At 43.6% G+C, this 15,660-nt stretch overlaps 1 protein-coding gene across 1 annotated transcript in view; it reads right to left on the reverse strand.

Moving 5' to 3' along the window:
- Nucleotides 1–3,394: 3,394 nt before the first annotated feature.
- TXLNB (taxilin beta) overlaps nt 3,395–15,660 on the reverse strand; it is a 29,172-nt gene continuing 16,906 nt past the window's right edge. The window contains exons 6-9 of the mRNA XM_009882303.1: nt 11,945–12,019; nt 6,511–6,603; nt 5,311–5,406; nt 3,395–4,207 (exon numbers count right to left, since the gene is read on the reverse strand). Coding sequence (XP_009880605.1) covers nt 3,395–4,207; nt 5,311–5,406; nt 6,511–6,603; nt 11,945–12,019 — 1,077 coding nt within the window. The remainder of the gene's footprint in view (nt 4,208–5,310; nt 5,407–6,510; nt 6,604–11,944; nt 12,020–15,660) is intronic.

The raw sequence follows: 15,660 nt of genomic DNA on the forward strand, positions 1-15,660 counted from the left end.
GTTAAATTTTATATATTTTCCACCTCTACGGGGGGTACTCCAGCCTCCCACAGCTCTACAGGCCATGAGATTACACATAAACCATCCCCACAGTGTGACTATAAATGCTCCATCCAGCCTGGGATCAGCCAGAATTTTGCCTACAATTTTTTTTTCCCCATCTCTTGCAAACATGCAAGGCCAAATCCTGGAATTAAAAGCGGGGAGGGTCACTCTCCTGTGCTTTCAGTGTTGTACATAAACATTGAGAACGAGGAGGAAACCGCTGGGATAAAATGCATTTGGTAGATGGTATGGAAGAAGAGAAGCAACAAGTAGGTTTGTGGGTAGAAACTCACAGAGAGTAATAGGAATTGCAAGTATGTGAGTGCAGCTTTAGGTGCAAGAATTAAAAGGGTGAAAATGAGGAAGGCGGAATAGAGTGGGAGTGATTTTCCCAGAAGGTTGTGTAATTATTCATGAGGGATGATGCTGTAAGAATCAATCATGACTATGTAGGAAGTTTTTATCTATAGGATCCTTGTCTCCCTGCTTGCTGAAGTTGGAAGGTATGAGGCAACAATTATATAATTAAAGATGCAACCATAATGATTATGCAAAATGGAACCAAGTTAAAGTTGCAAGGCCACGTTGATAATTATTATTATGTAATTGAATATTTGAATGTATAAGAAAACTTCAACAATTAAAGGCATTCTAAGGGCTTACTTGAAGAAAAAGAAGTTGGTTTCATGCAGGTAATTACTAAAATGGCAACAGAATCAAACAAGACCAAGAAAGAAAAAAAAAAACATTAACGGGTATATAAATTGCATTAATTTTAAAAGTCACCCTAACAACAAACAAAACTTGCACTTGTAATGGAAACTAGATTTCTCCAGACTCAAGTGAATGGAAACTAAAAAAGAGTAAAGCAGAGGCGTGTCACCTTTTATCTTAGGATAAGGATTTGTTAGAGGTTAACATTAATATAGGCTGCCCAGGGAAGTGGTTGTGTCACCACACCTGGAGGTATTTAAAAGACATGTATATGTAGTGCTTAGGTGCATGGTTTAGTGGTGGACTTGGCAGTGCTAGGTTAGTGGTTGGACTCGATGATCTTAAAGGTCTTTTCCAACCTGAAATTTAGTCTATGATTCTATGATTTTCACAGGCACATAAGGGGCTTGGTTTTCAGAGATGGCTTAGGGCTTTGAATCTGATTGTTTGATGGGATTCATCTTACCTAATTTAGACACCTATTAGTAGACATTCTAAATTTAAGCTAGTTGTCTTTGGCTGACTCTAGAATCAGTGAAGAGAAATGGCATCTTCAGAGAGAAAGTAATTTCTTCCTTCTTGGATGCCAGTCTTACCGTGAGACGACTTCTCAAAAGATGCCTATTCTTCTCCACTGCTTATAAAAGGAGCTTAAGGTAACTAAGACTTGAATGATCTACTTTCAGGTGATTAAAGACATGGGATAAATCCCATAGTCTTGGTATCTAAGGTAAGGCATCCACATTTGAAAACTGTAGCCATAATAGCTACTCATAAGGCCTTATCAAAACAAACTTTTGCAAATCAAACTCTGTATACTCCAATGGTTAGCTCTCAAAAAGGCTGGACCAAGTAGTGTAGACACACGCATATGCAACCAGAGCGCAGACCACGTTGACAGCAAGCAAAGAGTCAAATCCTGCTTTTGGAGGGTGACGTGCCAGAAGGACTCTGTGAACACAGTCTCCCATGGTCTGCCAAAGATGGCACCTTTTCTCATGGTTCACCTGTATTTCAACTTTGTCTTGAATGAGTCACTTTGTCTTCAGGGGCTGCTTGGGATTTGTCCATAAACACAGGTTGGTTTGATTGTATCATTTCCCTTTCCAGCCTCTGGACATCTTGTTTAATTGCCCTTTTCAAATTGTTAAGCTATCCAGCTCAGACTCCAAAAGGCCTAGACTGAATTCAGAGAAAGGAGATGAGAAACAAGAACTGTGCCAACAGGATTTTTTTACCCTTCTTCCAAAAGCCTTCTTGCTCTCCTTGCTTGAGATCGTACAGCTGTCTGGGTAGGTACCCTCTCTTGCCCTCCTTCTTCTTTATCTTTGTTCTTGGTGCCAGAATCAAGCAGTTTCTGACAAGGTGGCTACGTTATCAAGCAGTGACGTGTTGGCAGGCAGACAGGAAGAGCCGGTCAGACAAGAGAGGGGATGAGAATGTAGTCAGTCCCCAAAGGTGTCTGTAAGAGGGATTCCTGCTTTCCTGGTACCTGTTTGCTTCTGGGCTACTTACTTGTGCTCCACTCCAATGAGCGGGGTGACAGGCAAGTGTGCTCATCCTTCTCCTGGGAGCATCAGCACATGCAGCAGGGCCAGGAGGAAGCTGTGGTGAAGAGGTTCATGTGGCTGTGACTGGGAGAGATGGGACCACCTGGAAGCATGATCTCAGGGGTATCTTCTGGAATACATCCTGGTACCTTCTAGTGTAGCTCCACTCTGCTTTCTGTTCTTGGCCTAAAGCCATCATCTGCAACCCACTTCTGAACTTGTGACCTCATTCGTGAGCTGGAAACAGCCATGACCCCCTCTGTTGGGTTCATGATCCTCAAAAGTATGACAAACTAGCAGGCTTCTGTTGGGTGCATAAAGAAGGTTGTGAGCCCTACCTTGGGAATTGCCATCAATTTGGAAATTGCTGTTGTTTTCAGTCATTTTATGAGGAATCAAAAAAATATCTTCTCCCCTCCCCCATAGTTCTTTTGAAAACAAAACCTCTTTTAGACAACTAAGCAGAAAAGACCAATTCAAGGTGAGGCTAGGAGCTTTTGGGTGTTCAGGCCACGTAGCACTGAGTGGTAGTTTACTTGTACAAAAATTCACCTTTTGTTATTGCACCTTTCCTTGGATATGGCTGACCACATTGATGGTTTCACTATTTTACTTTATAATCACAGATTCCTTTGACCTCATTTATTAAAATCACTATGTGTCCCAGTAGGCCATCATCGTAACATCGTAGGCAATATCGTAACAAATAGATACAATTAATTATTAGTCTTTAAATATAGGTATGTGAATTGCAATGATTTTTGAAACATGAAACTTCAACACTTTAAAATTATTTTGCTGAATGAGATGACTCATTATGCCTGGGAAAAAAGATCCTGTAATTTCGTTGTATTTTCCTGTCATTAAGAAAATATTATGCTTCAAGCTGATGAAGGACAGCAAAATTTGCAGACACATTATTACGGGCTAGTGGTAGCAGAGAGAAGTGCATTACATTTGCCTACAGATATGTGAGTGTATTTTAGCATCCACATTTTGTTTCTTTAAAAAAAAAAAAGGTATCAATTTAGAGGACAAAGCAGAGCTGTGATTGGTAGAAGACAAGCCTGGACATCCCAGTGTCTTCAATCCACTGCTTCCATGTCTGTGTACCCTGTTTGCTCTGCAGGCTGACCTTGGACAGACCGCTCTGCTGGTTCATCCACATGTTCTGCAGCTTTTGGTGGGCTTTTCATGGGTATCAGCATGTTCCTAAGGGGAGTGGGCATGTTTTGTGTGGGTGTTGGCGCGTTTTCGGGGATTGCTGGCATGCTTTCAATGGGTTTTGGCATGCTCCCAGTGGGTACTGGCATGCTCTCAGGAGATATTGGTGCACTTTCTGTGGGTGTTGGCGCCCGTTCTGGGATCGTGGGCATGCTTTTGGTGGGCTTTGGCATGTTCTCAATGAGCGTTGTTGTATTTCCAGTAGGCACTGGTGGGCTCCCAGTGGGTGCTGGCATGTGTTCAGTGGGCGTTGGTGTGCTCGTACTGGGCTGCTCGCAGCGATTCCCGGCCTCTGACCATGGGGTGAGAGGAGAGGGGAGCTCTGGCATCAGGACAGCATTGCATGTTTGAGCACCACAGGTCTCTGGATTGCTGCAGTTGCTTGGGAGGGATTCTTCTGCCTTGTGGGACACCCTGAAAGCTTCAGCCAGCTCCTTCAACATGTTCTCGTCAGTAGTGCGCAGCTCAATGCTTGCCTGCTCAGAGGAGGAAGGGCTCGTATCAGCATCATCTTCTTCTTCTAAGATGCCATTTCCACTCACCTCTTCAGGGAACTGTGCTTGCTTTATTTTTTTGTACAATTCATTCCTCTCTTCCTGCAGAGCCCGGCAAAGGTTCTCTAGCCTCTGGATTTTCAGCGCAAAGCACTCGTATTCCTTGGACCTCATGGCTTTCTGTGGTCAAAGACATCAGACAAAGGTGCAGACTGAGTCTGGGTGCAATGCAATTCATCAGTGGAACCGACAATTAAGAAACAATTTGAGATCCAAGCAGCCCTTGCAGGACTCTGCCAGGTAGCTGGCTTTCACCAACTGCTCTACAATAACTATGGTCTTTTGCACTGAAGCTTCAAGAGGAAATTCACCCTTATTACTGCAGTGTATTAGCATTCTCCATATGCATTCAGATTAATTTCACTCAAAAATATTTGCAGGAATACCTGTTGATGATCCGTAGAGATGGAAAAACATAGTGGATGCCCGTACAGATAAGCACCCAAAAACCTACCTGGACTTCTGGTGGGTGTGGATGTGAATTTGGGCAAAACCAAGCTGTATTGTATTTTTTGTTTATTTTGCTTCCAGTTTCTGTGAGAGCAGCCTGAATTGGAACATTTTCTTGCTTCTACACCCAGTGAGGAAACAAGAGATATAGAAACCTGTAGAAATAGCAGTAGCACAGAGCTACAAAGTTAACCAGAAAGACCCGGTCCAAGTTCAGTTTAAGTTTAGGGTGAAACTTCAGGCAGCCTCTTATCTTATTTGAACAAGCTCCAACATGCGGATGAATTTCCTCTGCAATGCCCCTGTGACAGCATGTTTAAAACTATGGTGAGCCACAGTACTTGCTTTTGGCTCTTAGAGTTTGCCTACACAGGAAGTCAACGAAAGGCAGGAATTTAAAGTTCATTAGCTAGAGCACATTAATTCCCTGGGTGGATGCTCTTATGCAGAAAGAAAGTAGCGTGAAGTGAACTAATGCCAATTTGCTTCTGTGTGAGAGCATTAACAATGGCACATTTTTAGAGCACTTAAAATTCACAGTTACATAATTCAATTTCTCGTGGACGTAATGAATCTAAAAGCCCTAGCTGTTGGGATTTTTGTCTTTTTTTTTTTTTTAAGTCACCTAATTATCAAGATAGCTTGAAAAAAAGACCCTTAGATTCAAGAACAATTTTTTTACTGACTTTTTTACATTTTCAGGTCATCTCATCTCCTAGTTAAAGAGTTATGTGGGGGAAGAGGTGCATCCTGAGAAGAAAAAGACCACTCACCTCTTCAATCATGTCCAGTAATGCTCTGTTACAGCTCTCAAACCTGGATTTCCAGGTAGCAGTATCCTTTTCCAACTTCTTCATTTTCTTTGTCATCTATAGAAGCAGGAGGAAAAGCTGAATCACAACAGGAATTCCATGCTGCAGATTAAATTAGGGCAGCCCTTTTATTTGGGTCTTTGGCTGCACTCATAACACTGCTACCAGGTGCTGTAGTGGCTGTGCTAAGTAATAATTGATGTTAAAGGATGCATTTGGTTTTAAGTAGCTGCCATATAACTTTCAGCCTCCAGTCTGTAGTCCTGAAGTAGGACTAGTTGATTATGTGTGTAAAAGTACAGCCAAGTCCAAGAGTACAAACTATCACAAAAACAAAAGGCAAAGAAAATATGACATTATTCTGTTTGTCTCTTTACAAAGACTGCAGTGTTGTATTACTGGGAAGTTAAAGAAGGGATCGTATCTTCTGAGTCATCACTGTCAAGGAAGTTCCCTCTGGATTAGTCACCTCTGTACTAGCTCCGACGAACACTGATGGCTATATAGCACCGTCTTTCCCTTTGGTTTTCTGCAGGCTGAACTCTGTGAAGATTGTTAGAAGTTGCCCGGATCAGAGCACCAGGATTTTGGGCCCTGGTGGCAGAGGAGAACGTCGTTTATTATGAAAGCAGGTGTGTGTGTTTTTTGATTCCCATTGATTACAGGAAACAAGTACACCAGGGGACAGTCACTTGAGCTTAATGGTGGGAAGGTGTTAGTGTGCTTCAGCTCTGCCCACACACTCCAGTGGGAAGACATGTAGCCTGTGTCAACCTTTCTGTACCAGTGTCAGTCATCCAGGAGGCTTTGGGCACTCCTGGAGACACGGGCTAAGAAACGCAGCTCCACATTCCCCCCCTTTGCTATCTCTGAGGGGTCTGTACCCAACCACCACATTAGATTTTCCGTAAAATGTTTGTTCTTCAAGGCAATTTCAGTTTCAGATGAAAGGGAGAGTGAATTATTCAGCTTGCAGTGTTGAAGTCTAAGCTGCTGTCTGTTGTGTCTAAGTGTGCCCCAGATCTTATTTGGATGTTGATGAGATTGTTCTCCAAAATGTGCAGAAATGTCCCCATCCCAGATAAAATTATTGCAGTCAGAAATATCAAAATCTAAAAGGAGACTCTCAAGCACAGAGTTCAGGTATGAGCTGCTACTCACTTTCTCCATCTCCTGTTTGAACGTGGCAAACACTTCATTGCTTTTGGTCAATGTTTTCTGAAATTCTTCGAATCTTTCAGAGTAGAGAGTGATCTGCATTAACAGGGAAAAAAAATAACGACAGTAATTTCATTCTCCAGGGTGGTGAACTTCTATTTTGGTAGAAGGTAATAAAATAAGTATTGTGTTTGGACATGTAAGTTAGCTTCTGTTTGGAGACCATGAACGACAAATATTAGGGAACTGAAACTCTCTGCATCTTTTTAAGGTTGCAAACTATTATGATTCCTCTGTTGCAGAAAGGTAAACTGAAGAAGAATAGAAAGACCCAGGCCAGTGATTTTAAGAAGACCTGGGAATTATGGGTGCCATATTTTCCTGAATGTCATAGCTATGGTGTCTTTACGTGGGGTGCCCAGAAGCAAAAGAATTCCCTAGAAGTGGAGACTTCTGAGAACATTTCCCTAGGTAACTCTGTGGAGACTTCAAGAGGACAGCATTAAAGCCTACAGAGCTTTCCAGTCCCTGCCTTTCCTCACAAGCCCTGTATACTTCTTTTCTATATACCATTGTGGCTGACACCTACTGGAAAGGACTCCTAGGATGACCTACAGAATGGAAACTGATAATGTGATCCCCTGGGCCACCTCTGTGGGCAGGGACTAACCTGAGCTGGTCCGACCACTGATGCTGTGCAGGACCAGGTGGCGGAATTAACTCAAGGGAAGAGCCAGCGCGGTCAGAGCTGTGCCTGAGCTCTAAGCCATGCTTCGCCATGCAGACATGGCCAAACTCCAACTTTAACCTGAGGACGTAAGCTCTGGCAGGCTTTAGGTGAGGAGCCCAGTATCTTGATTACCCAACAAGCCAGGCTGGAAGCTGGGTGCTACCCTGGCCACGCTGCTTCTGATGTCTGAGCGAGCTGGGGGAGAGGAATCCCCACATCGCGCTGCAGCCACAGTTTCCCCTCTTCCAGCTTTCCAGTCCCCACTCCGTGTCTCAGGCTGTGGCCAGGAGCTGCACCAGGCAGCACTTGATGTGCTTCACTGGACTTCACTGCTGAAGAGGAGCTGCACCGCTCCCTTCCCGTGTTATCTGGCACTTGGGGCGGCCCCACCACTGAGCAAAGGCCACCCTGTGCTTCACACCACCGTCATCCTGCACTGGATTCCTTCAAGCTGCATCCCTGCATCGTTGGCTTGAGTGAGCTGAGGGGGCACCTTGTCAGCTCTGTTTTGTAGCTTGTGTGCAGACTGCAGCTGCGGGCAAGGCCAGCAAAGGCAGAGAAAACAATCCCCTGCCAGCCTCTTCTGCCAGCTTCACTTCACTTCATGAAGCAGAGCAGAAGAAAGAACTGTTGCAATGTGCCAGTGTTTAAGACTATTAGGGCTCCATATTTTGCTATCAGTTTACACCTGGTAGGGACGTGAAAGTTCATCTGTGGCTGTATTTTGTCAGTAACATGTATTCTTATATCTAAAATCTATGGATGTTTTTTAAAAAAATTGTTCTAAAGATCTGAGGTTCATTTTTATGTAAGACTATCTTGGTTTCTGTGTTTTCTTTGTTTTTTGTTTTTGGGTTTTTTTTTCTGAGTGGAAAAAACACTTCCAAAGCTCCAAAATCACGCAGGATGCTCTACAGATAAAGCATCGTTATCTGCTCTTTGGAAAAGAAGATCAGCTCCAACTCAGCCACTTCCTTCTGGTGCCAGAGCACCCCCAGCAGTGCTTAGGTGATTGGACATTTCATTTGTCTGGCCTGACAGCTCTCATTAGAAAAAGGGCGATTGGCATAACACTCAGTGGCTGAGGCAGGGTGGGCGCAGGGCAATGGGAGGTTCAAGAGCAGCCTGCAGTATTCAGGCATCTGGCTGGGGGCTGGCTGCCCTCTCCGCAGCGGCAGGGGGCTGACTAAATGGTTGGATAGGAGTTTTTATTTTGTGTGGTGACAGCCAATATACACCTTCCCCTGACACTCCTCTTCAGTTACTGAGGAAAAGAAGATTTAGGAAATGTTGCTTATAGTGGGGTGTGTTTAATATGGTTATGTTATGATTCATGTTCTTTCTGTTTAGTTGTTATGATGCCCCTTAGAATATGTCATGGCCATAATTGCAGTGTGGTGTGGATGCTACCGAGCTCAGTTTAAACGAGGTAGGTAGTGTCTTGGTGGCTGTGAAAACGGCTGCCCTGGCTGCAGCCCTTCCCTGCAGAGCTGGGTGAAGGCATGGGAGGTCAATCCGTGCAGAGCTCCGTGGTGCCAGTTTCGGAGCTAGCTGACGTGACGCTTGAATGTGTGTATTTGTACAAGGCTGTAGCCGGAGCTGTGACCTATGCACAAACAGAAATGCAGAGGGATCTGCTGTAACAGCCTGAGTGCCACAGCGTAAGTGGGACACTGGTACCAAGTGAGACATTTGGAATAGACGTCATGGCTCTAAGGAGAAGTGCCTGAGCATCCCGAAGCCAGGTGAGGGAACAGGGGTGGGAGTCAGCAAACCGGGGCTGGCCCAGAGCCGTTGTCTTAAAAAAAAGCTCGCCTCAATTCTCTGCCTCTGCTTTTCCCTTCCAACTTTTCCCTGTTGTTTAATTAGATTAAAAACCTTTCAGGTTTGAACAGGGCGAGCTCTGGTCTCAGCTGGGGCCCTCGGCAGTACCATAGCACCAAGAATAGCTTCTGCAATTTAGATTTTAATAATAAATGAATGTTTTCATAGTGGCCGGGAACAGGCTGCGAGAGCTGTCTCTCACCATCAGCGTGCACTTGTGCTGCTCAGTTTGGGAGACGAGGACCCCCTCGCTGCTGCCCACCACCCATCCAGCTCCCCTGGCAGTGTGGGCAGGGGGAGTGGAGGCAGCGCTGCCGCTGGGTAAGAACTTGTCAGTGCAAAGCTTTGGGAAGTGCGGGCACCTCCGTATCACCTTGCCATGAGGGTGGTACAGTGAGGACGTCCCTTTGGCCCTGTTACGTTCTTCTTGATTGCCATAGCCCAGTGGCTGCGCTAGCGCTATGCTGGCTACCAAAAATTAAAGGCCTTGGCTGACTTTTATCTTCTCGCTTTGTTTCAAAGCACAAAGCTAGAAAAGTCTGCTTAAGCAACATGCCTGAGGAGGGCGTGCAGCATCCTGGGAAGCACCACCACAGTTTGGGTGTATTCTGTCAGCTGGTGCCAGATCCCTGTCACCATTTGGAGGGCCAGATTTGGCTGCCTCAGGCACACTGTGCCGCCCAGAGACAGGCTGGAATGAAGCTGATGTCCCCTGACTCCTTCCAGCTCCAGAAAGCAGTGGGTGTTCATCACCTCTTCTAAAATAGAGTGGTATCTCAATTGCTAGAGCAGGCAGGGAGGGCTATACCATAGCTTCTCCTTATCTCATTGACCAATGTCTTCTCATAATTTCCATGCAGCAGTTCCTCTGTAGTTTTGTGCTGCTTGCATCAAGGGGCTCTTTATGCTCTCTCTGTTCGGTGCTTGCACAACACCTCACACAATGGCACCTGGTCCATGAGGGAGTTCTTCAGTGCCACCATACTACTACTACTACTACTGCTGCTGCTGCTGCTGCTATTGCTATTGCTACTGCTACTAATTACTACTACTACTACCACCAGCAATGGTATTATTCCCAGTAATTCCAAATGGAGGTTGCTGTGTAAGGGACAGGGCTCTCACGCTTGTGCAGAACACCTAACTGCATGTTGCATTTCAGCAAGTGAATCACTTAATTTTCATCTATGCAAGTCTGCAAGGGGCATATGTATTATCAATGCCTTTGCAGACTTGTTTGACTGGATTTTTCTAAAAACAATTTTACCGTTTCAAAGGTGTGCTTAATATATGCTAGCTTTTATCAATACCTTCAGTTTCATTAAACTGGTTACAGAGGTTTGCCTGCATACAAAACTCTCTCTGGTTGAACATAAAAGTTTAATTAAAACCACTCTGAGAAAATTGGGAGCAGGTTTGCAGTCAGGACAGACTCAGCTGGAGGCCTTTGAGGTTTGATTGCAAAACCTGTCAAACTGGTGTCAGCAACAGTTTATGTGATACTCTTTGGTGCGCTACTGGCTTATCTTAGCCTTTGAAAAAAACACGTAAAAGACCAAACTCCTCTTAGTATGTTTCCAGGTTATCAGTTTAATGTTAGCCTTTCTTGACTGCTCAGCAGGTAGGAATTAGACCATCTACAAAGGCAGAGCTGGAACAATTTACCAGTACGATTAACTATGAGTGAGGGCTAGGAGGGGGCTTCCTGGTGGGTGAGGAGATGGGCAGTTGCAGAGGGGCTGAAAGACTGACACGCACCCCCGAAAGCTTTGCTGGGAGGGTCCGTTCTCACAGACAGGTCAAAGAAGATAAATCTACATGACCGTTCCTGTAAGTCTAGGAAAATCTACCGATGCTGCCTCTTTTTGGTGTGAAAATCCAGCATGTCATCTAGTGTTCTCACTCCTATCCAAGGTCAATTATTGCATTGGTCTCAAAATGTAGTATATACTGCCTGTTTCTTGTTTTTCCTGCCTTTCACTCCTGCCTGACTCTTAGTGTAATTTTGGCAAGTAATTTTATTTTATTGAATGTTTCAAATTCCAACTAAAGACTGAAATCCTAGAGGCCCCTTTGTATAAGCCCTTAGTAGGCAAAAATCCTGCTAAAGTTAATGAAAACGCTGCCTTCACACCCCAGTCCAGAAAAGCACGTGAGCACATCAGCTCTGGTTTGTTAAATATGTTTCATGATATGTATGTACTCCAGTGCTTTGCCGGATTAGAAACCAGCCTGAAGGGTAGTTATGGTGTATAATCAAACCAAGGCACCGACATTGTTGTGTGGTTGAGTACTGTGAACACTGATAAATCATAGTACCATAGGTTGTTTTAGGTTGGAAGGGACCTTTAGAGATCATCTTGTCCACCCCCGCTGCCTTGGGCTGGGACATCTTTCACTAGACCAGGTTGCTCAAAGCCCTGTCTGACCTGACCTTGAACACTTCCAATGAGCATCTACAACTTCTCTGGGCAACCTGTTCCATTGTCTCACCACCCTGAGAGTAAAGAATTTCTTCCTTATATCTAACCTGAATCTACCCTCTTTTAGTTTAAAACCGTTACCCCTTGTCTTATAACTACAGGCCCTGGTAAAAAAGGCTGTCTCCATCTTTCCCTTTAAGTATCGAAGGGCAACACACAAGAAGGTCTCCCCAGAGCCTTTCCTTCTCCAGGCTAAACAACCTACACGCCACAGTATGATCTGCAGTATGGGCGTTACCTTACACTTGGCTTGAAAATAACCTGTTTCCTTTGCAATAGTCTATGGGATATAGAATGAGGCTAGAAGGCAAAGCAGTTTGGATACTTTATCCAGAACGTGCCTCATGGGTTAGAAACTGGGAAACAACAGCACACCATGCAATCACCTCCCCTACATCACCTGTGCCTGCAGGACAGTCTCTTGCTCCTTTAACATTTTGGCCTGGAGCTTCCACTCTGCAGCTTGGTTCAGGAGCTGTGTTTTGGGCAACAGAGAGAAAATTGTTAGGTCCCTAGTTTATCAATCAGCTGGAAAACCTCATCCTCCAGCTACCTATGCTTCTGCCACTGATACCTTGATAAGGAGTGATCTACCTTTCAGATAAACGTAGTTAGAGGAGTTAAGCAAGACAGAGTATTTAGTGCTATCCAGAGATGTGGGACAGGGCATTTGGTTTGCAAAGGTGTACCTTAACAGGAGTTCAGAACCTACTTGGAATTAAGTGTGCAGTACAGTGGGCTCTAAAAAGTGTTGTATTTAATCTATCTTCACTAGATTTCTGGAGAGTGGTTATGATACTCTCTCGCACTTTCATTTCAGCACAGCTCCGGCCAAATTCCCACTCTTCAGTGAATGGCAAACTCCCTTTTTCATGAATGATCAGGACTTGGCATACAGGCATGGTGACAGCCAGACCTGCCTCAAAAAATCTGCAAGCTTTCAGAAAAGGAACGCACAGTAAATGTCACACATCTGCTAGTGCCTGTTATTTTTGGGTTCCGTTTGTATTGACATGCCATCAGCGGAGAATCCCAGCTTGGGGGTGATAAACGCCTCACTTTGATCAAGGAGGCAGCCCAGGAAGAGCTTGACTGCAGTTTCATCCCTGGCTGTTCCTGGGGAGATATGATTCCCTACTTCAAGGTACTCAGCAAAATGACATTCTGATGTGCAGGCTGCAGATGGGAGAGTTTGGTGGAGGCTGAATGAATTTTAGGAATGAGGTGTATAGTACAGAGACTTTTCCAGGCTGCAGTTCTGAGTCGGCACTTCCAAAGTGCGTAGTAATATTCTAGCAACTAATCTGAAAGCAGGAAACATTTACTGAAGTGTTAAAGAAATGTGCCTATGGCCTAGCAAACATTTACAAAGCATTTTACTGGTTAGGCCAAATGTATTTTAGAAAAAGAATGCTAATGATAGTTTGAGAAATGACGTATAAACAAGTTAGTTTACCACAGGACTTTCTTCTGTTAGATTAAATTGCACCGTTTAGAATAGCACAGTTTGGCTCTGAAAATATATTGAAAATGAAACCACTATGTAAGTCACTAGCTCCTACTCTCATATTGGAAGTGAAAGGTGAGTAGAAACATATGCAGAAAATGTATCTGATCCCTAGTAAAAACTTTTATTCTGACCATTTTGTTGGAAATAACACATGTAAACCACTTGAATACCACCTGGAAAAAGAGCTGAAGATGTATCCTACAAATACTGACTGAACAACATAATAAACTCCCTCTCTGTCTCTAGTTATTTGTGGCGCAAAGACAATCTGAATTAGACTTGTTGCCCATGTGTGTGTATATGTATATATATAAGCTCTAGAAAAATATTTCTTCCATCAATTTGTCTTTTTGATTTGGACCCACTGAATTTTTACCATCTACAATTTCCCAGACAAGAATGTTTTACAGATCAAGGATGAATTTCATGAAGAAATACCATGTTCTGATTGTTTTATACCTGACTTTCAATATTTATTTTGAGAATTTAATCTGATATTTGGTTCAATGGAGATAAGTCACATTCTTGACTTTAGATCTTGTTGACTAAAACTCCAAACAGGTTGTTTCACAGCTGGTAAAAAGAGATGGTATGAGTAGGCCTAGGTTAAATGAACCTGTGTTCATGCATTTGTATTCTTGGTAGAGGGTATATTTTATACACATAAAAATATTAATTTTTTTTAAGTTTGTATGAAATCTGTGGTTTTAAGTATCACATTTCTTCTATATCTACTTGTTTGGGTTTTAGGGTGGTTTTTTTTTTAGGAATTATAGGGTGTCCTGTTTTAATGATTTAATAAAAAGTGCTTTGAAAATCTTCAGAGCTACCCAGTCCCTTGGCCAGTCATTACTTCCAAGAACTGGGCTTTTATCTGTATTGCTTAAATCTCAGCTAGAGTTACCTTTGTATCCAGTGTTCCTGGGATAATGAAAAGGTTCCACCTCCTGTGCCATGTCTTCTGCCACAGCACAGGGGATGGACAGAGAAGGCAAAGAAAAGTTGCTTCTTTTGCCTGTTAATGAAATCCTTCTTCTCTCCTATTGACCCACATAGCTTCTGCAGCCAGTAAAAATCCGAGAGTTAATAAACTCTCCTGTAGTGGAAGCAAGCCACAGAGAGGCTTGCTCAAATTAGCACGCGGTCTTATGCAGCCTGAGGTCATCTGCAAACACCAAGCTGGGAGAAAACGAATCAGGAGAACTGATACATTTATTAATAGGCTATGAAGTGGTAACAAGGAGGCTGAAGTATAAAGAAATGAATAAATATTGCATGTGGTGTTTACAAAGCAGCACTTCAGTGAAGTGTGGTGATGTTATACTGTATTATTAGAGCTGTGATAGCTGCTGGAGGCCCAGACAGTCACATCATGTTCAGGACTGAAAAACCCAGTCCCCAAGAACATACATTCCCATTTAATGACATGGATCTAGGGACTGGCTTAACGAAAATTAAGCTTCCCTTTTTGCTGCCAGACTGCAAATTCCAATTACGTAGAAATCTGATCGATACCTTCCAGTCATATACTTGAAAGCCACAGAGGCTTTAAACTGCAATTAATTGCACATCAAAGTTTGTATTACAAGTGCTAAAAATGTATGGTACGGGGAGGAAGTCCAGGTAGCACTGACCAGTTATGGGATGATAGTAAAACTGCATCCTGAGGTAAAGCGGACCCTTTGGGAAGGCCACACAGTATGAACTGTTGCTCCTTATATCGGGAATCACATTCTTAGTTGCACATGTAGAGTGAATTGTGCAAGCAATGAGATGACCTGCCTATTGAGATGTGATGTACAGAGGCTGCAGGAGGGGACTTGTCTCCTTGTCTGAGGTAAAAAGGTTTTGTACAGGGGCAAAGATTCTATATGGGAGAACTGCATAGGAAGACATCAAAGTGAGCCTTCAAGGAGTAATCAAATAGATAAAAGAATACAAAAACAATTAATTTAAAGACATTTTCAAAACCCTGCAGCAAAAGTCAAGCACAGGGATGTAAAAAACGGTATGGAGAGAATTGGGACGTAGTTCTGAAAGCCTTTCCCTCAAATGACAGGATGCTGAACTGCAGTATGGCTCTGACTTTGCACACTACTGAGTGGGAGAGAGATGCAGCTAGAGAGGACTCCATCAAAACCACCTAGATTTCATACATGCTTATATATACATTACTCCCACAGACACTAGCACGATAGCTGGGTGGGTGGGACTAAGTGCTCAGCAACATGATTGAGGTGGGAGACACGAGTAGGCCAGCTCTCTGGATGCTGGGCTACCTGGGATGAATCATGACATGATAATCATGTCTTGACTCATTGCATGGCTTTCAGCCGGTCACTTAAGTTCTTCAGCTAAATCTACCTTGCTCTGAGGTGATGTTAGCAATACATCACCAGCCTACCTCAAAGGCAGGGTTTTTAAGCATTAGCTTGGACAGTGTGAAAAATATTCTTTGTACATGGTGCGTACCATTATACACCTACTTCTTAAAGGCTTTGTAGCTTGTTTTCAGACCTGTTATTTCATAGGTGCTAGTCATATGTACAGCAAAGCCACAAAGAAAACCTCCCACTCCCAAATGTAGATGGTGATGACTTTCACTG

The sequence above is a fragment of the Charadrius vociferus genome, unplaced genomic scaffold (genome assembly GCF_000708025.1).
Source record: "Charadrius vociferus isolate BGI_N301 unplaced genomic scaffold, ASM70802v2 scaffold13, whole genome shotgun sequence".
Taxonomy (NCBI): Eukaryota; Metazoa; Chordata; class Aves; order Charadriiformes; family Charadriidae; genus Charadrius; species Charadrius vociferus.